A 21,511-nucleotide genomic window follows, 5' to 3' on the forward strand; every position below is an offset into this window, starting at 1 on the left:
CCCATTTGGAGAAGGCTCCTTTGACACCCATTATTTTTCCTCTCTACTGACATAATCTTCTGTCCGTTGAACAAGTTTCACCCTCATTGCTTCCTAATCAACCTCCCATGCAGTGCAGTGTCAAATTCTGTGTGTGTGTGTATGTGTGTATGTAATTTTCTAAAGCTACATGAATTGGTTTTTCATAATAACTAATGCTAGTATTTGTTAATGCAACTCCTTGGTGGAAAATGGAGATATCTGAGGATTGAAAAAAATTTTCCCCAGTATTTACAATCTTCATATTGTTGAATCTTCCATTGCAGAAGTATATACAGAACACTGTAGCATGCGTAGACTTCTTCATGAACCTTAGTTTAGTAACAGTGCTGTCTGCTAACAGTTGCCTTTAGTGTGCTTTTTTCTTAATTTTTGAATTATGCTTATCCTGTATTATTTATGCACTTTCTGAAAAATATTGTGTTGTACTTATGATTTTGCTTTTAATAAAATATTATACTTTGTGTTATTATGTATGTGAAATGGAAACTAAGCCTCTATTTTGTTAGATATTTCTTTCTCTTTGATTTTGTATGCTTTTTACAGGCTTAATTTGATGAGAAATTATACTTAATGAAAGGAAATACAGTAGAACTGAACTGTTACCTTTTTATTAAAAGTTACTTTTTCCTAAATGATGAAATGTACTCTTTTCAATAACCTTGAAAATATATGGCCGTATGCTGTGTATTATTTATTTCTCAGAAGACTACAGTTCTTTGTAATCAGTGACTTATAACTAGAATTCTTTTCCTTCATGTTTATGTGCAAAAGAATAATGATCATGAAATAACTAGAATCACTAACTTTTCTAAAGCATGTGAAGAACCACTTTTAACTATTTAATCTTACAGGATGGACCAGCCGGAACGAAGCAGTAGCTGGAATTCTCCCTTACGTAAAACATTCAGTCAGCCTCCTATTTCTCACCATGCTTCTGTGACAAGAAATAATGCCAATACCATTGACCTTTCCTCCAGGTGAGTAAGATTTAAATAAAAAAACGCATTTTATACACTGCTGTAAGCCATCAGTTTAAGAGTGTTTAAAGTTCTTCAGAGGAAAAAAATTTGTTAATGGAGAGTGTTCTTTTGATTAAACATTTTAGGCCTTTCTTCTCAAAGTTTGGATTCTCCATGAGCTTTGAGAGAATCTTTAAGATTACTGGAATTAGAAACTTCTAACCCCCTGCCTTCTGGTGAGGGTTTAGAAGAGTGTGTCAAAGGAGGAAGTTAAGGGTAAACATAAATAAATGGAAAGTTACTAGGTTTAGCAGAGTTGAAGGACAGGTTAGGGGGTGCACGAGTTTGAATGGAGAAAACATGGAGGAAGTGAACTGTTTTAGATTCATAAGAGTGGACATTGCAGTGAATGGAACTTTGGAAATGGAAGCGAGTCATAGGTAGGTGGAGGGCTAAGGTTTGGGGAGCACTGAAGAATGTGTAGAAAGAGAATGTTATTTGGGAGGGCAGTGATGGGTATATTTAAAGATTTTAGTTCCAGCAATATTATATGGATATAAGGCATGGTACTATAGATGAAACTGTGCAGAGGAAGGTGGATGTGTTGGATATTAAATGTCTGAGGACAGTATGTGGTGTGAGGTGGTTTGATTGAGTAAGTAATGATGAAAGGGTAAGGGAGAGGAGTGGTAATAGTGGTGTGAGGTGGTTTGATCGAGTAAGTAATGATGAAAGGGTAAGGGAGAGGATTCGTAATAAAAAGTTTGGTTGAGAGGGCTGAAGAGAGTGTACTGATATGGTTTGGTCATATTGAGAGAATTAGTTAGGAAAGATCAACAAAGGAATATATGTGTCAGAAGTGGAGGGAATTGGTAACACAGGGTGACCAAAGTGGAGAAGATGGAAGGATGGAGTGAAAAAGATTTTGAGCACTTTTGGGTTTGCACCTGTGATCCACAAATTCCAAGCTATAAAGTGGCTGGGAACGATGATATCATCTGTATGGTCTCTGGCTAAAGGTGGGCCCAAAATGAGCAGACTGACACTACTCATTTGGGAGAATAGCAACTGGTATTTTCCCACCAGAAAGACAGAGGTTTAGAAGGTTTTAGCTCTTTTTTTTATAGAGGATCTCCTAGAGAATATCTCATGCTTGAGGGACTCCATTTTGTAGACAAAATGTTTTTCAAATTTGTAATTCTAAAACCTACAGTTTTCAGTGGTCAAAGGACCTTTTGTGATTATTGCTTTTCGAACACACTGTCAGCCATACCACTGTATGTTGAAAATCTGTGTGATCTTATCTTATAAAGCAGTGTAGTATACCAGTGTGCAGTGTCTTTTTGTCTTGAAAGGAGTGCAGGAAGATGGCACATAAAGAATGCAGAAAAATGATGTTGACAGAATCTTACCCAAACCGCTTTTCATTATACATCTCCAGACTTTTCAAGTGCTGGAGATTTCACAGCAATATGTGAGCAAAAGTAAGATACTATGTTGTTTATTTTGTCTTGTGAGTTCCTTTTATTCCTTATTAAAAAGAGTGTATCTCATTGCAGCCAAAGTATAACCAGCAGTAATGAATACACTGTGCCTACATCATCAGTAACAGGAAGCCAGTCATCTATGTACATAAGTTCCAAACCTCCTCCCCCCCCACCTGCTCCACCTATACCCTCTGCAGCTTCAAGGCTACCAGCATACATCCCCATTAAAAAACAAGGATCTGAAGAGAAGCTGGATATACCATCAAGTCCACCCAAATTAAAGAAAAACTTTTTTGATGGTTTTCGAAATACCCTGCGGCCGAGAGCAAAAGTGGATGGGACAGCAAGGGGACAAGATGATAATTTTGAGGGAGTGGAGACTATCCTACAATCACCAAGACAAGAAAGTAAAGAAGAAAGCTATCACCGCAGGTGGTCTGAGTCAGGATCTTCCTCAAAATCGGTAAGAACAAGCTCATCCAATTTGCACAAATGATGAATTATTCCTTTAACACTGTTCTTGTTTTAATGAGCAATTTTGATATCTGGCCTTATCAGAGACAGATTTGATGCCCAGAATTTTCAGTTTATGAAAGTTACTTGTCTGTTTGTTAATAAAGAGAATGATTATTTAGTTATGATGTATGTGTGTATATGTGTGCAGAAAAATCACAGGAGTTGAATGTTAAGTGCTTGTCATCTATGTTATGTTTGTTGCATTGTGGACATGAAGGGTCTTGGGATATTTTTAAACCATGTTTGTCATGCTGAAGTGATGAGTGATGTACTTTCCCAATACATTAACCATAACCCTGGGCAACAAGGATAGCTATGCCCACAGTACCAAATACTTATCTCCAAATAGCATTACTCCATCAGAATGTCCAACAGCATTCATTTATATCACCCCCACTGCACATCACTGTCATCGATTAGAGACTCTTAGAACATTGGAAATGAAGCATCCACTCAAGTATCAACTCCAAAAATCCCCTCACAAACTCCCTCACCTACAACACCGACACCTAACAAACTACGTAACAGAATGCACTCTCACTCGTCACAAACAAACCATTCTACTCCTCAGAAGTCCATTAACACACTAAACATATTGCTGCTCATTACCAATGGCATCAGTAACAAACACACAGAAATACTCAACCAAATTAGAGAATGCACCATCCACATTAGCCCTCACCCACAAAACCAGACTCGCACCCAGATGTACCCTCCCACCTTCGTACAACTACACAGCTGTAAGAAATGACAGACAGCAAGGACAAGGAGAAGGACTCATAGCACCTGTCACCAAGCCATACCTTTCTTTGATACCATAAAATGACTAACAGACATTGACAACACCCTAGAAATACAAAACTTAACAGAAATAACTTTGCCATGATCAGCTTCTATATACCCCTCTCCAACATCTGTGTACCTCTTCACCCAATACACTCTCCAGCTGCAGAATCTCAGCAGCTTACATAATACCTATTTCATTGGAGATTTCAATAAGCTAAATTGATTCTACTTGGCAAAACACCCTCACCTTTGATCCCCAAGGTGAACTACTCATAAACCAACTGCAACCTCTCAATATCATTAACCTATGCAACCAGCCAACTGGACTCCCAACCCACTACACCAAAACAGTCAGCCTTACTTGACATATCATTCAGAGCATGAGCACTTCACGCAAGGACCAACTGGAGCATGCTACATAAACTTTCCTCTGACCATTGTAAATTTTGATAACACTCAAGCCCATCCAGTCAACACAACCACCAAGAAAACTTAAGCAAGGTACAGGAAGGCAGACTGGCCAACCTTTACACAGAACATGGAAACAAAGGTCCAAAACTTCAGCATATAGATCTCATCCCCAGATCATGTGAATGTATACTTTATCATCATCTCCAACCAACACAGCAAAAAGCATACCATAAATCACAGAAGGAATTGCAACCCAAATTTCTCCTCACAAGTTGCACACCTCTTGAAACCATGAAACCAACTCAGAACAAATCCAGATTCTAAACAACACCATCACTTACTAGATTACTGAAAGACTAACTGAAAATTGGCACTCTTTCCTCAGGAAAGTGAACTGCAAGACCCACACCAACCAACTCTGGCAAACATTAAAGAAAACCCACTCTCATTGCAATCCAGCTCCCACTCGTGAAGCTCTCGTAAACAATTCCATTGAAATCCCATCTCCAAAAGAACTCACAGACCTACTCATGAGACTACTGAAAAATTAGCCACAAACCAACTTCACCCCTAACCAGGAAAGTCATGAAAGCCCTATACAGAATCCATCCAGAAACAACAGCTTACCCACCTTTCACTCCCACTAGTATAAGCAATGCAATCAAAACCTTAAAGAACTTTCCTGCTACAGCCCCTGACTATGACCCATTTGCATTCTAAGTACTTGCAGATATCTTGAGCTATTCCTGGCTATACAACAAAGCTTGCCAATAGAGTACCAATCCTAAAACTCTCCAAACCACTGAACTCTCTTCCTCTTATAACTCTTCTATGCTCATTATCCAAACTCTGTGGAAACTGTTTGACAACAAAATAAAAAGAAATCTCTTCCACACTCACCCACACAAAATGGCTTCAGACCCAGACACTCCACCACTACACTACACACTGAACATAAACAACACATAGAAGGATTCAGCCATTCACTTTACTAGTGGCAAGTAGACATCAACATACATTTTTGTCACCGAACTTATCCTCACACAAAATATTCTTAACATCACTCTCTACAACATTGACCTAAATTATTTAGCCAATTCCATAGCCAGCCACCATGTCAAGGTCTCTTACACTGGTTTCACCTCTAAAACACTTGAACTCTGCAGTGGAGTTCCCCAAAGAGCAGTTCTTTCTCTAACTCTCTTCAGTCTCTTCCTACAAAGCTTCTCATTACGTAGGCAGGCCTATACATGAAGGTCCTTTCATGTGCGGATGACCTCACAATCACATCACAACACCCTGACTACATAGTAACAACATCAAGCATCCAGCACTACATAACATAACTGGAACAATGGCTCACCCAGAACAAAATATCTAGAATCTCCACAGAAGTCTTCCGTCATTCTTTAAACCTCAGACAGATATGAATCTAGCTCGCACCATCCAGTCAAGTTGAATGGACAGTCACTCCCACTGAACAAAGCATCAACCATTCCATGCATCATAGAAAATGCACACGACATTCAATCCTCTCATCACTAACATTAGTTAATCAGCCCTTACAGAATTAGCAATTACCGCACATGATCATTTGTTCAGGTGGCAAAGTTGTTTGCTTGCAATAAAGAGCAATTGTATTTTCTGTGCCTGCACCTTTCCTTTCCCTTTATTTCTCTCCTCTCACTATATACTGGTTAAACTTTGGTCACATCTTTAGCTATTTTTTGAGTGGATACAAAAATCTTTCATACTTGTTTGCCATAATTCAACATAAGGTACCATAAAAAACATGACGGCCTTAGACAAAATTAAGTGAATTTAGATAGGGCTTCTTCTGTTCCTTCTTTTGAAAAATGATAACACTGGAGGAAAGGATATCCAATCATCCACTTCCGCCCATCTAGTTGCCTTCTGTGACATAGGAGATACAGGTTGTATTCATTCTCCTGTGTCTCAGTGATACAAAAATGTATTCACCGAAACTGACTATTTTTTATATGTATGTGTATTGTTGCCCATTAATATCCTGTTTAATTTCCAGGGTGATTGGAGTGTATCACTTCCAGCTGGGACCCTGGTAAAAGTACTGGCAGATTTCAATGCCCTGAGAGAAGATGAAATATCTGTAATCAGAGGGGAAGTTATCCAAGTAAGCCACTCAAAACTAAGTTTTCATTAGTACTTGTTTATACTCATTAATGAACCCTGAAATTATTAGGTTTTATAGACTTAGGGAATATGTAACTCTTATTACCTGTGTATTATCTTTTGATATCATGAATTGTTATGAGGGATAATTAAGTGTACATAGTCATGTATAAGAGGAAGCTGGAGATGAAAGCAAAGAAGAGACTAGAGATGAAAACACCATAGAGCAAAAATTTAGGGATTTTATGAGAACTTGTTAAAGAACAAGAATTGAGGGTTAAAAACTGAGGAAGCATTTCAAGGATTATGGAGGGAGTTGTGAGACTAGAGAGAAACAGAAATGCAGTTTAGTGGAGTGGATTCTGGAGATACAAAACCAGAGGAAAGAAGGTTGAGCCATTAAAAAGCATACAAAGACTGATTTGTCTTCTCTGGAAGTATTAGAGGTTGCACAGTCAGAGGAAAGGACTAAAAAGTATACAAAATCTATTGAAAACAGTAATGTGCAGGAATATTATCAGCAGCAGTTCAGATAGAGAAAAGGACAGAAGCACATACAAAATACTTTGAATTGATATTGACAGCTGTTCAGGTGGAGAAATTGAGTAATACAAACACAGAGATTGATGATATTAGATGGCAGAAAAGTTTAGAATGAGCAATTTCAGCAGTACATCAGCAGCTTGAAGAGTGATGGAGAGGAACATAAATCTACAATGCCACAAACAGAGGTTCTCAGGAAATAAAGTAAAACATTCGAAAAAATAATATGGAAGTACTTGGGATAGTTAATGGAAGGTTTAGAAAAGTGTAGAGCATACAGGACCAGTGCGTACCACCTCAAAGGGAGATTATAGAAAAAGTTAAAAGACATTGGTTGACATTTGTACACTTAATGAGCAAGCAGAAAAGTGGATGGCATCAGAATTAGAAAGATTAATAAAGCAGGAAGTTGATCATTGTAAATCACTGATTACTTTTGGCTTCAAAGATCACACACCAGATAAGGATGGAGGAGAAAAAAGAAAATAATGGATATGAAAAGGCTATGGTGCTGATGTGGAAAACAGCGATCAAGTATAATAATAAAAAACTAAAATGCCAGGAAGTGACTACTTATGTTTATGCATCTTTTTAATTCTTTAAGACAGGAAGTGCTTAGAAAAACTAAGAATGATGAAGGCATGGTGGAATTCTATGGAATATTCGTCAGATGTGGCAAAGGTAGAGAGGCGGAAAAGCAAAGAGTACAATCAGAAGACAAAAACCTGGAGATGCCAAATGTGGCAAAAGGCTGGAGCAGCCCCACTAGAACTGCACAGAGGGCTTGAGTATCAGGAGATGGTAATGTCAGACTGAAAGTAATTTGTTCAGATGATGATGGATTAATCGTAGGAGGAAGAGAGTTGGAAATCAAGGATCATATGATATAAAGTGCACATAGTATTATTTGAGATGTGCAAATTAAGATTATCAAAGAGATAAGGTCTTACCTGTTCTGCCCATAGGGTTACGTGACAGCAAGAAAGCAAAGAGAATTCATTCGAGGGGAGGATTATCCCTCTTAATAAGAGGTAGCCTAATGTTTCAAGAAATAGCAGAAGGTGGTACATTCAAACAGTACATATGAAGGATAGTAACTGTAGCATAGTGGTGTTATGATTATTAATCCTCAAAAAAATTGCAATGATCCAGAGCAGATATACAATGATGATAGTGAAGAATCAATTAGGATGGTATGTGAAGCAGTGAAACACACTTCTTTGAGGTGGTGAATTACTGATAAATGGGAGGTTTCATTTATAAAGAGAAAGGCTAGGAGAGTTTGGATTCTCATCATGACAGGCAGTCATGGAGAGACAAGTTCTTAGAGTGCAAACAGGAAAATTACCTCTACTAACATGTTATAAAGTATACCAGGATAAAAGGGATTGTTACACTATCATTTCTAAAACTTATCTCCACACAAGCTAGCATGGATATGGAGCATATTATATATGATACACCTGTTAAAAGTAATTATGTAAAACCCACATAGATTTAATCACAGAAACCACACAATCCTTGGTAATTTCTCTAGCAACTACTTGCCATGACTCTCTCACTTCATATACCTCCCATCCTGAGTACCCAACATTTGCCACCCTTTCATCAGATACATCCGAAAATCCTTCAAAGTACTTACTACACCTCTTCTTTACCTTTTGATTGGGATTGGGATTGGGATTCTCATGGTGACAGGAGATCTTGGAGACACAAGTTCCTTGAGCATATACAGAAAAATTTCCTGCACCAGCATGTCAGTGAACATACTAGGATGAGAGGGACTGATTTGCTCTTATTACTAGATCTTGACACATACTCGTATAGATATAGAAACTATCATATATGATACACCACTTGAGAAAAGTGATAATATGCTTAAATTTGATGATATATTGAACAAGGAATTAAATGAGCTGAGATGAGACAGGACTTGAGGAGGAGATATAACCATAGAAACTTCAGTGAAATTAACAAGTTCCAGGTAACATAGATTGGGAAATGGAATAAGGTAGCCAGGAATCAGGGTATAGTGATGAAAAGTTCTGTGAAATTTACAAATGGGAGTGTGAGAATTATGTATTTTTAACCTCAAGTAAAGAGTGAAGGTTAAGAAAGAGGGGAGAATGGCTTAATTAAAGATGTCAAAAAGCAAGAGACTTTCAAGAAATGCAGCAGTGATGTAGGCAACACTTCAGCCAGCAGCTTATGCAACATTTAAGAGAGAAAGGAACAAGTATTGCAGGATAAGAAACAGAGGTCAGAGAAACTTTTAAAAGAGTATTGTGGACAAGGCATGTGAAGATCCAAAACTTTTTCATAAATTTGTCAGGAATTAGTTCTCAGGCAAAGGGTAGCTAATCAGGTTAAGAGATCCAGAGGGAGTTATTGTTGAGGATAATGTAAGGATTTGTCAGGAGCTGAATAACAGTTTCAAGAGTTTTCATGGTGAAAGACACTGTAAGTCCAACACTAGTGTGATTGGATGGTGAGGAGGCTTTAGAAAACACTGAGGTATATAGAAAAGAAATTAATAGACTGAGGTATGTAGAAAAGAAATTGATAGGATATTAAAAGGGCATGACCTACATATGACTTATGATCCATACTAAATTTTGCCATCTTTGCTGAAGATGTGTGCAGGTACACAAGGCATACTTCTTGAAGTACTGTTCAGGATGTCACTGGAGAAAGGCAAAGTGCCAAGGGAGTGGAAAAGGGATAATTATACCTGTATGTAAGAAGAAGTATGGGAAGAGGCACTGAACTACAGACCAGTATCTTTGACAAGTGTCGCCATGTGCAGTGCACTAAAACCACAGCCCCCTATCCACAAACAGACCTGACAGACCTTTCTGTGGTTTCCATAGGCCCAAGTTCAGTCCATATTGATGGCAAACAACTATTGTTTCAGGAATTGTTTCAGCTCACTCTATCCTGTGCATGCCATTCACCCTCCTGCATGCTCAGGCCCTGATCATCCAAAATCTTTTTCACTCCATCCTTCCATCTCCATTGTAGTTTCCCCATTTTCTTTGTTCCCTCCATTTCTGACGAATGTATCCTATTTGTCAACCTCTCTTCATTCATTCGCTCCATATGTCCAAACCATTTCAACTCTCTTCAGCTCTTTCAACCACACTCTTCTTATTACCACACCTCTCTCTTATCCTTTTATTACTTGCTCAATCAAATCACCTTACACCACATATTGTCCTCAAACATTTCATTTCCGAACACTTCCACCTTCCTCCATGCATCCTTATCTATGGCTCATGCCTCACATCCATACAACATTGCTGGGACTATTATACCCTGAAACAGCCACTTTCACCCTCCCAGATATTGAGTTCTCTTTCCACATTTTCAGTGCTCCCAGAACTTTCACCCCCTCTCTCACCCTATAACTCACTTCTACTTCCATGGATCCATTTACTGCCATATCCACTCACAGGTATTCAAAACACTTTACTTTATTCAAATATTCTCCATTCAGACTCACACCCCAACTAACCTGTCCCCCTACCCTGCTATTCCTAATATCCTTGAAATTATTCTCATTTACCATCAGTTTCCTCCCTTCACATATTCCCAAACTCAGCCAGTAACTTTTGCAGTTTCCTATTAGGGTCTGCCACCAGTGTTGTCATCAGCAAACAACAACTGACTCTCTTCTCAGGCTTCCTCATCCCCTACAGACTACATATTCTCCAATACCCTTGCATTTACCTCCCTCACTATGCTATATGTTGCACATGATTGATTATGAGAATGATTAGTTTAAGACCATGCAGTCCTTTTATCTTTTTTTTTTCTTTTTTTTTAGTGGTAATGCTTCCTGTGGTGACAACATCCCACCTACGTTTGGCAGTATTAACATTCTTTTTTCTTTCTTTTCCATGCTTCATGTTTCATCTTATTGTTATTGTCTTGTATCATTCTTATTATCATTGCAAAATGGTAATCATTCTAAATGATTTAATCATATTTGCAGGTGATTTCATCCAATGCTCTACGTGGTTACTTTGTTCATCGTGCAGCAAATAGTAGCAGCCCAGCTGCTGAGGGTTGGGTACCAGCAAATGTTCTGCTTCCTTCAGCCTACCCTGATCAGCTTACAACCCCTCCTGCCTCACCCACACATTCAACCACACACTATGAGTCACAAGCCAAGAAACCGTGGATCAAGTTCCGAAAGCCTTCTTTTTCTAAGAAAGACCAGTACCATCATCACCCATTACGAAGAGAGGAAACTGTACATGAGTTACCTTCTGTTCGATCTCCTACTTCTCATTCCCAATTGCCCAACAGGCAAATGACAGTTTCATTTATTAATCCATATCATTCAGAAAGTGATAATCACTGTGCACAACGGTCGGAGAAACCACTCAGTGGATGTATTCCTGCATCACCAGAGTCACCAATAAGAATTATATCCCCTCTGCGAAATGTGACTGTGTGTCCAGGGGAACCAGCTGAAATGGTGTGTGTTATTACTGGTGCTGGATTTTGGGCAGAATCTACAACTATTGCATGGGCAGGACCACATGGACAACTGACTGATCCACGGTTTGAAATTGAGCAACATCGGGATGGAACTTTGAGATTACATGTTGGAAGTTGTCGTGTAACAGATGCAGGCGAGTATACTTGCACTATCACCTATGCTGGACATTCCATCGCCTGTTCTGCTCGCATCAATCTGGCCCAGGGTAAGGATCACAGTTATTCCAATGGTCATTCCTGGTAATGGGAGTGGGCTAGTTGGTTAAGGTTATTTGTCTTCTTGAAGATAGTATTTCATTTAATAATTCAGTTTGAACAGAAATGTTCTAACATTTATTAAGAGCATTTAGATTTTTTGAATTTGATATCTTTTTCATCATATTTGTTTCACTGACACTAAATCCATTTTATGTTTTGTTTATGTGAATCGAATGGTAATCTGAACTTCTTAGGACTTGCATTTTGATGAAGGTTTTTCATTACTGCTTAATGATTTTAGTGCAATATTCAAATATGAGTGATATGACAGCTAAGTAATTCACTGTAGCAATCAGGATGCATGAAATACTTTATAATGATAAAATATTTTTGGTACAGTATTATTGTCTTTGTTCTTGTGAGTATTTCATATTGGGGAGAAGGCAAGGTAATCATTAAAGTGCAGTACAGTATTCAGAATGACCATAACATACTGTACTATGGAGAGAAACAGATTTTAACATGCTGTACTTTAGAAAGTATCAGATTTTAGAGATATTTGCAAAGTTGCATGTTAATAAGGTTATTGTTTTCAGCATAAATCTCCAAGTGTGATGGTTCATAATACAGCACAATGAATCATTATATATTTAATGTGCTTTGAGAACCATTACAGTGAAGCTTCTCAAATCTGGCACTCAAAAAAGGATTGCCACCCAAAAACTAGCTGTTTTTGAAAATGATAGAATGAACTTCATTGAAATCCTGCCATTTCGCTTGAAAACCAGGTCCCTTAGTTGTAGTTTTCATCATACCCACTTCAGCTGTGCAGTATTCTGATCCAGCATCCTTTCAGTTGCTTGTATACACCGGCTTGTTGAGGGCATTTTTTTTCTTTAACCTTTTTTTTTTGGTCACTTATATGCCCTATATATCACATATATCCAAGGAACTGACAGTTAACCAGGCTGGGCTTGGCAGTGTATTTAGCTTAGGTTTTCCATAACCAGGTATTTCTAGAAATCAGCAGCTGTTAGGTCCAAAAGTGCCTGATTTAAGAGGTTCTACTGTAATACAAAAACTGTTTGAAGTTCCATCATACTTTGTATATATTATCCCTTTTGCTGCATAATTAGAATAAAAGAGTTTTCTTTAATATAACCAATTATCTGCTGCAAATGTGATATTTCCCTTTAGATTCAAATATCCCTCAAACCTTTAGAGAATCTCTAGGATCCCTAGAGGTAAGAAACCTTTTAACCCCATGTCTTCTAATGAGGTGATCATCTCTCATCCTTCGCTGACAACCTGGTCGATGCTAGTGGCCTACTGTCTCAACCTATTTCCACTCACCAACCATTCAGCAACCTGTAAGTCATCTCCTGGCTATTAACATTGAACTATTGTACCTCATATCTTTGTTGATCCTGGATGCATTTGGACATTCTGCCTCGGTCTTTTTTTATTCTTGTCTTTTGTATTCCATTGTACCATTAATAAGTTTTTTGTTTGGGTGCAGTTTATTTTGAAGTTGGATAAATTTTTTGTGACTTGTTCACACGGTAAAAGAAGTGTCTAACCACTTATCTTGTGAAACAGTATCACACCGTGGATGGAATAATGCCCATTGTTCAGGCAGACTTGCTTTCATGATATTGTAATATATCAATTGTGGCAACATATCTTGTCATTTGCCTCAGTTGATACGCTATCAATTTCATATTTCATTGGAACTGTAAAGTGGGGCTACCTGGGTTATTGGGAAATCTGTCTCTCATCATGCTTAGCATCCATTCTGAGATTTCAGAATTCATTGGCCCATCCAGGAAAATGCTTCTCTTTTTTTTACTGTGTGAATATCTGTAGATGTTACTGAATGTTCAGTTTGTTACATTTTCGTAATGGATGGTGACACTTCCTTCCTTTTCCCATTCTTCTCTTTGATTCCTGGTTCTTGGTTCTTTTTCTATTAATGTGGAGGCTTTCACTGTATTTGCCTTACACAAAAGGAAAACACAGACATAGGCACTGGGATTTTGCTGCCTCAAAGTAAGAACACATATTCAAAGCCTGCAGTTATACCACCAAGGGTCAGACATCAATCAATCAAGCCTCTACTTTGCTGGTTCTTTTCAGATGACCATTTCTGATGATTTGGTAGAATAGGGGCTGCTGTAGCTAAATCCTTGGGTTAAGGTAGTTTTTTTTTCTTTTTTCCTAGACACTGTATGTCTCACAGGCTTAGGAGCATTGGGAACAAGTTGTGGACAAAGATTAACTAAGTCGTAGAGCAATGGGGTGCTATGACCATCCAGAGGACAGGAAATGTATTTCATGTCTTGTAGGGCCGAAGCTTTTTATATTAGAAAAATGAGTATTCATATATGTGAGCTTTACATTTCTAGGCCACCTTTGGTTGTGGTTTGTACCTTTCTAGGTTACCATGTGCCTGTCAAGATGATTTTGTTTTACCTTACTAACAATATTTTTTTTAGGTGGCAACCATGTTGAAAGATGGTTCAGTCCCACTTAGTTTATGGAATACTTGATAGCTTAACCTTTTTTGAATTGGTTTGTTATAAGCATTTTATCCTTCCTATGGTTTTAGCTCAGTCCTTGAACCCCTACCTAGTCAGGTAGCCCACAGCGCACATAACCTGTAACTCCTGGTGTTCTGTGAAGATCATGAAATAAGATCACTCTCAATCACTGTGTCATCATTAGGGCATTTGGGAGCTGCATATTATTCATCTGTATTTCTGATCTGTATTTCTGAAAAGTCCATCTAACTGGCTAGTAAACTAATGATATGCTGGTTAATCTTTTCAAAAAGGTGATGATCAACCCCTTCAAGCTAGATAAAGTGCTACCAAAGTATAATTCTATCATGGTTCTTGTAAAATGGTAACTTTTAGCACAAGAATAGAAGGAAATGTACATGATGAGGTCTTGTCCATAGTAGTACCATAGGACAAGATGGGGAATACAAAAATAAATTGGTATTTCTGCTGTACAGTACCATGTTTTAACTAGTTTAGTGATGATAGACTAGGATAGATTAAGTTTGTCTTTCCCAATTTCAATCCCATAATCATGTACAAGAAAGCTGAATATAAACTATAGTTATTTGTGATATAGCCTAAAGTTTTTTCTTTTTGGGCTACTTATGGAACTTACTGTTTTCTCCTTAATTGCACTAGTGGGTTTTAAGAGACTACAACAGAGGTTATATGATTGGCAGGTAGCCCCAGTGTGTTTCTGTCTGAACTAGAGATTTTTGGGAAAATGATTTTCCTTTCTACCATCATTGTTTTTGTACCTCTGGGAGTCTCACACTTAGGATTAAGGAGGGTGTATGTGCATGTATAGTCTGTGTTTATTAGGATAACATAAGCATAACATAGATCAGTGGACTACAGCAACTGCAAAAAGATTTACCTGTAGAAGCATATTTATTATACTTGATTGCCGTTTCCCGCGTTAGTGAAGTAGCATCAGGAAACAGACAAAGAAATATCCATTCAAAATCATATATACATTATATGATTTACTAGTTGCTGATGACAGTACATTGGTGGAAGAATCAAGTGAGAAACTGGAGAAGCTAGTGTCTGAGTTTGGGAGTGAGTATGTACGGAGAAATTTGATAGTAAATGTGAATAAAAGCAGGGTTATTAGGTTTAGTATTGGAAAAATGGGTTAGTTGAGTTGTTTGTTTAAATGAAGAAAACTTAGAGGAAGAGACTTGTTTTAGATACCTGGAAGTGAACATGACAGCAAATGGAATCGATGGAGCTGGAATGAGTCATCGGACAGGTGAGGGTTGAAGGTCCTGGAAGCATTGAGAAATGTGTGGAGAGGTAGATCACTATCTGGTCAGTTGAAGATGGGTATGTTTAAAGGTACTGTAATTTTGATAGTGCCGAAAGGTGTAGTATGGATGTGAGGCATGGGCTTTAGATGAGAATGTGCAGTTTAGGGTACGGTCTCATCAAAGAACCTTTCATTCCAAAGGAGTTTGTTTTTCCCTACTGCCGCAAGTAGCACGGACTACATGACAGCTAGAGACTGAGTATGAACGAATGTGGCCTTTTTTGTCTGTTTTCCTGGCAGCACCTCACTGAAGCGGGGATAGCGACACTATTTCCTGTGTGGTGCAGTAGCGACAGGAATGGATGAAGCAAGTATGAACATGGTAATAAAAAGAATGTGGTTGAGAGAGCAGAAGAAGGTGTTTTGAAATGGTTTGGTCACATGGAGAGAATGAGTAAGGAAAGATTGACAAAGAGGATATATGTGAAGCGGGGGATAGCGACACTATTTCCTGTGTGGTGCAGTAGCGACAGGAATGGATGAAGCAAGTATGAACATGGTAATAAAAAGAATGTGGTTGAGAGAGCAGAAGAGGGTGTTTTGAAATGGTTTGGTCACATGGAGAGAATGAGTAAGGAAAGATTGACAAAGAGGATATATGTGTCAGAGTTGGAGGGAACGAGGAGAAGTGGGAAACCAAATTGGAGGTGGAAAGATGGAGTGAAAAGATTTTGAGTGATCGGGGCCTGAACATGCAGGAGGGTGAAAGGCATGCAAAGAATAGAGTAAATTGGAATTATGTGGTATACCGGGGTTGATGTGCTCTTAGTGGATTGAACCAGGGCATGTGAAGCGTCTGGGGTAAACCATGGAAAGTTTTGTAGGGCCTGGATGTGGAAAGGGAGCTGTGGTTTCGGTGCAATATACTTGACAGCTAGAGACTGAGTGTGAATGAATGTGGCCTATGTTGTCTTTTCCTAGAGCTACCTCGTGCACATGCCGAGGGAGGTGGTTGTCATTTCATGTGTGGCTGGGTGGCGACAGGAATGAATAAGGACAGACAGTATGAATTATGTACATGTGTATATATGTATAGGTCTGTGTGTGTATATATATATCCTCACCTGGCCCCCTTCTCTGTTCCTTCTTTTGGAAAGAAAAAAGAAAATGAGAGGGGAGGATTTCCAGCCCGCCGCTCCCTTCCCTTTTAGTCACCTTCTACGACACGCAGGGAATACGTGGGAAGTATATATATATATATATATATATATATTATCCCTGGGGTTAGGGGAGAAAGAATACTTCCCTCGTATTCCCTGCGTGTTGTAGAAGGCGACTAAAAGGGGAGGGAGCGGGTGGCTGGAAATCCTCCCCTCTTTTTTTTTTTCCAAAAGAAGGAACAGAGAAGGGGGCCAGGTTAGGATGTTCCCTCATAGGCCCAGTCCTCTGTTCTTAACGCTACCTCGCTAACGCGGGAAACGGCGAATAGTTTAAAAAAAAAAAAATATATATATATATATATATATATATATATATATATATATATATATATATATATATATATACATTTGTTTGTGGATGGGGTTGTTAGGGAGGTGAATGCAAGAGTTTTGGAAAGAGGGGCAAGTATGCAGTCTGTTGTGGATGAGAGAGCTTGAGAAGTGAGTCAGTTGTTCTCTGATGATACAGCGCTGGTGGCCGATTCGGGTGAGAAACTGCAGAAGCTGGTGACTGAGTTTGGTAAAGTGTGTGAAAGAGGAAAGCTGAGAGTAAATGTGAATAAGAGCAAGGTTATTAGGTACAGTAGGGTTGAGGGACAAGTCAATTGGGAGGTATATTTGAATGGAGAAAAAAATGGAGGAAGTTACGTGTTTTAGATATCTGGGAGTGGATTTGGCAGCAGATGTAACTATGGAAGCAGAAGTGTATCATGGGGTGGGGGAGGGGGTGAAAGTTCTGGGAGCGTTGAAGAATGTGTGGAAGTTGAGAACATTATCTCAGAAAGCAAAAATGGCTATGTTTGAAGGAATAGTGGTTCCAGCAATGTTATATGGTTGCAAGGCATGAGCTATAGATAGAGTTGTGCAGAGGAGGGTGGATGTGCTGGAAATGAGAGGTTTGAGGACAATATGTGGTGTGAGGTGGTTTGATCGAGTAAGTAATGTAAGGGTAAGAGAGATGTGTGGTAATAAAAAGAGTGTGGTTGAGAGAGCAGAAGAGGGTGGTTTGAAATGGTTTGGTCACATGGAGAGAATGAGTGAGGTAAGATGGACTAAGAGGACATATGTGTCAGAGATGGAGGGAATGAAAAGTGGGAGACCAAATTGGAGGTGGAAAGATGGAGTGAAAAAGATTTTAGTGATCGGGGCCTGAACATGCAGGAGTGTGAAAGGTGTGCAAGGAATCGAGTGAATTGGAACGATGTGGTATATCGGGGTGGACGTGCTATCAATGGATTGAACCAGGGCATGTGAAGCGTCTGGGGTAAACCATGGAAAGTTCTGTAGGGCCTGGATGTGGAAAGGGAGCTGTGGTTTCAGTGCATTATTACATGACAGCTAGAGACTGAGTGTGAACGAATGTGGCCTTTGTTGTCTTTTCCAGCGCTCGCACACATGAGAGGGAGGGGGTTTTTATTTCATGCGTGGCGGGGTGGCGATGGGAATGAATAAAGGCAAACAGTATGAATTATGTACATGTGTATATATGTATATGTCTGTGTGTGTATATGTGTATATGTTGAGATGTATAGGTATGTATATTTGCGTGTGTGGGCGTGTGTATATATACATGTGTATGTGGGTGGGTTGGGCCATTCTTTTGTCTGTTTCCTTGCGCTACATCGCTAACGCGGGAGACCGATATAGCAAAATAGATAGATAAATAAAAATATATATATATAAATGGAGAAAAACTGGAGGAAGTGAAGTGTTTTAGATATCTGGGAGCGGATTTGGCAGCGGATGGAACCATGGAAGCGGAAGTGAATCATTGGGTGGGGGAGGGGGCGAAAATTCTAAGGCCTTGAAGAAGGTGTGGAAGTCGAGAACATTATCTTGGAAAGCTAAATTGGGTAAGTTTGAAGGAATAGTGGTTCCAACGGTGTTGTATGGTTGCGAGGCGTGGGCTATGGATAGAGTTGTGTGCAGGAGGGTGGATGTGCTGGAAATGAGATGTTTGAGGACAATATGTGGTGTGAGGTGGTTTGATGGAGTAAGTAACAATAGGGTAAGAGGGATGTGTGGTAATAAAAAGAGTGTGGTTGAGAGAGCAGAAGAGGGTGTTTTGAAATGGTTTGGTCACATGGAGAGAATGAGTGAGGAATGATTGACAAAGAGGATATATGTTTCAGAGGTGGAGGGAACGAGGAGAAGTGGGAGACCAAATTGGATGTGGAAAGATGGAGTGAAAAAGATTCTGAGTGATCTGGGCTTGAACATGCAGAAGGGTGAAAGGTGTACAAGGAATAGAGTAAATTAGAACGATGTGGTATACCGGGGTCGACGTGCTGTCAATGGATTGAACCAGGGCATGTGAAGCATCTGGGGTAAACCATGGAAAGTTCTGTGGGGCCTGGATGTGGAAAGGGAGCTGTGGTTTCAGTGCATTATTACATGACAGCTAGAGACTGAGTGTGAACGAATGTGGCCTTTGTTGTCTTTTCCTAGCACTACCTCGTGCGCATGAGGAGGGAGGGGGTTGTTATTTCATGTGTGGCGGGGTGGCAATGGGAATGAATAAAGGCAGACAGTATGAATTATGTACATGTGTATATATGTATATGTCTGTGTGTGTGTATATATATGTATACATTGAGAAGTATAGGTATGTATGTATATTTGTGTGTGTGGACGTGTATGTATGTACATGTGTATGTGGGTGGGTTGGGCCATTCTTTGGTCTGTTTCCTTGCGCTACCTTGCTAATGCGGGAGACAGTGACAAAGTAAAATAAGTAAGTAAAATAAGATAATTATATTTTTTTATTCATTATGCTTTGTCGCTGTCTCCTGCATTAGCGAGGTAGCGCAAGGAAGCAGATGAAAGAATGGCCCAACCCACCCATGAATATTTATTCATTTATTTATTTTGCTTTGTCGCTTTCTCCCGCGTTAGCAAGGTAGCGCAAGGAAACAGACCAAAGAATGGCCCAACCCACCTACATACACATGTATATACATACACATCCACACATGCAAATATACATACCTATACATCTCATCGTATACATATATATACACACACAGACATATACATTATACACATGTACATAATTCATACTGTCTGCCTTTAAATCATTTCGCTTTGTAATTTCATTTAAACCTCCAAACAGCTTTTGACAAAGACATATGATATGTAACTCACTTGCAGTACCACAAATTAGAAAGAAATGTAAAGGAGCATGCTTTGCATGGTGAGTCAGTTGTTTGTTTACTTTCATGGTATGTCATATTGCTCGTGCTGAAGGTGGCAGCACTCATAGTGGGTTTTTCAAAGTAATTAGAATTATTTCAATTTTTGCCGTATAGGAAACCTTTTTTGAGAGTCTTAGGGTAAATCAGTGTTGCTGACAATGAAGAAATTATTTATTCAGAGATATCTAAATGTTAAACAGACTACTGTAATTATTGTATAATTACTCGATATGGCACCATATTGTATGCAACCATTGGAGCTGAAGTTATTCATAGATTGGGCGAGGGGTCAGTGGCTTTGGGTGCATTGAAGAATATGTGGAAATAGAAGTCACTGTCCATAGGAGTAAATATAGGTATGTTTTTCCAGTTGCTGCTGTATTGATGTGAGGCATGGGCCTTAGACAAAAATGTAAAGGATTGGATGAATGTTTTGGAAATTAAGGAAAACTGACTGAATAAGAAATGTTAGGGTAAGGGAAAGGTGTGGTAATAAGAGGTTGATGTATGGGAGAGCTGAAGAGGGTGTACTGAAATGGGTTGAATGTATGTAGAGAATTCGTAGGGATAGGATAACTAAAAGATCATACAAGTCAGAATATGAAGGAAAAAGGAAAAGTGGGAAATCAGAGAAAGGATGGAGTGAAAGAAGCTTTGAAGGCTCAGGGTCTGAACATGGAGGAAGGTGAGAGGTAAACAAGGGATAGAGTGAATTGGAGTAATGTTGTTTATAGGAGACAAATTGCTGTGCTAAACCAGAGTATATGAAGTGATTGTGGAAAGCTATGGAACAGTCTCTGGGGCCTGGTTTTGGATAGGGGTCTCTGTTTTCATTGCATGGCACATGACAGCTAGAGAATGGATATGAGTGGATGAGGCCATTTCTTTGTCTGTTCCTGGTGCTACCTCACTTAAATGGGAAATTACTGACATGTATGAAAGATAAAGATTCAGCCGTACAGGCTAATAGAATCAGCAACATTAGATTTTAGAGTTTCTCATTTGAATCAGTATATCGATTCATCATTTATCCATTGTAGCACAGCTAGATTATAAAGTACATTTATGCAGACTACGCAGTGACATTAATACCACTGAGTGCAGATGGATCATATAAAAAAGTATTGCATTTAGGTGCTGGGCATTTGGCACAGTGGCTAAAGGTATGCTGGTGGTCCAGGGTTAGTGTTAATGTCACCAGTTTGCAATACTAACTGGGAGATGATGCCTTGACCATCATCTCCCAGTAGTGTGTGAATGTTTAAGATGTTTGGATACAACACTTGGTCTGGCACAGTGGCCAGGGACAACTCGAGGCTGTACTCCTTGCAGGAGCAGGGATAGTTAAGACTCTGTTGGGAAGTAAGGTTTTGAAATCTGTTTCTGATTGATGGCATTTCAATTTTTTCTTGTTGAATGTCAGCTGGAGGCTGCTGAGCGTGCAGCTGGTAGTTCCACCAATATTCTTCCTTCCCACAATGGTACCACATGCAGAAGAGGGTATGTTGAAATGGTTTGGACATATGGAGAGAGTATCATTAAATTTTAGGGAGAATAAAAAGATGTTCTGGAAGGAGGTAAATAAAGTGCGTAAGACAAGAGAGCAAATGGGAACTTCAGTGAAGGGCGCAAATGGGGAGGTGATAACAAGTAGTGGTGATGTGAGAAGGAGATGGAGTGAGTAT

At 39.1% G+C, this 21,511-nt stretch overlaps 1 protein-coding gene across 6 annotated transcripts in view; it reads left to right on the forward strand.

Annotated features, from left to right (window-relative positions):
- Nucleotides 1-21,511, forward strand: part of trio (trio Rho guanine nucleotide exchange factor) — a 630,725-nt gene that overhangs the window by 559,886 nt on the left and 49,328 nt on the right. For all 6 annotated transcript variants that reach the window (XM_071671150.1, XM_071671126.1, XM_071671117.1 and 3 more), the window contains 4 exons: nt 894-1,019; nt 2,561-2,951; nt 6,246-6,353; nt 10,890-11,607. In XM_071671150.1, coding sequence (XP_071527251.1) covers nt 894-1,019; nt 2,561-2,951; nt 6,246-6,353; nt 10,890-11,607 — 1,343 coding nt within the window. The remainder of the gene's footprint in view (nt 1-893; nt 1,020-2,560; nt 2,952-6,245; nt 6,354-10,889; nt 11,608-21,511) is intronic.

The sequence above is a fragment of the Panulirus ornatus genome, chromosome 2 (assembly GCF_036320965.1).
Source record: "Panulirus ornatus isolate Po-2019 chromosome 2, ASM3632096v1, whole genome shotgun sequence".
Classification (NCBI taxonomy): domain Eukaryota; kingdom Metazoa; phylum Arthropoda; class Malacostraca; order Decapoda; family Palinuridae; genus Panulirus; species Panulirus ornatus.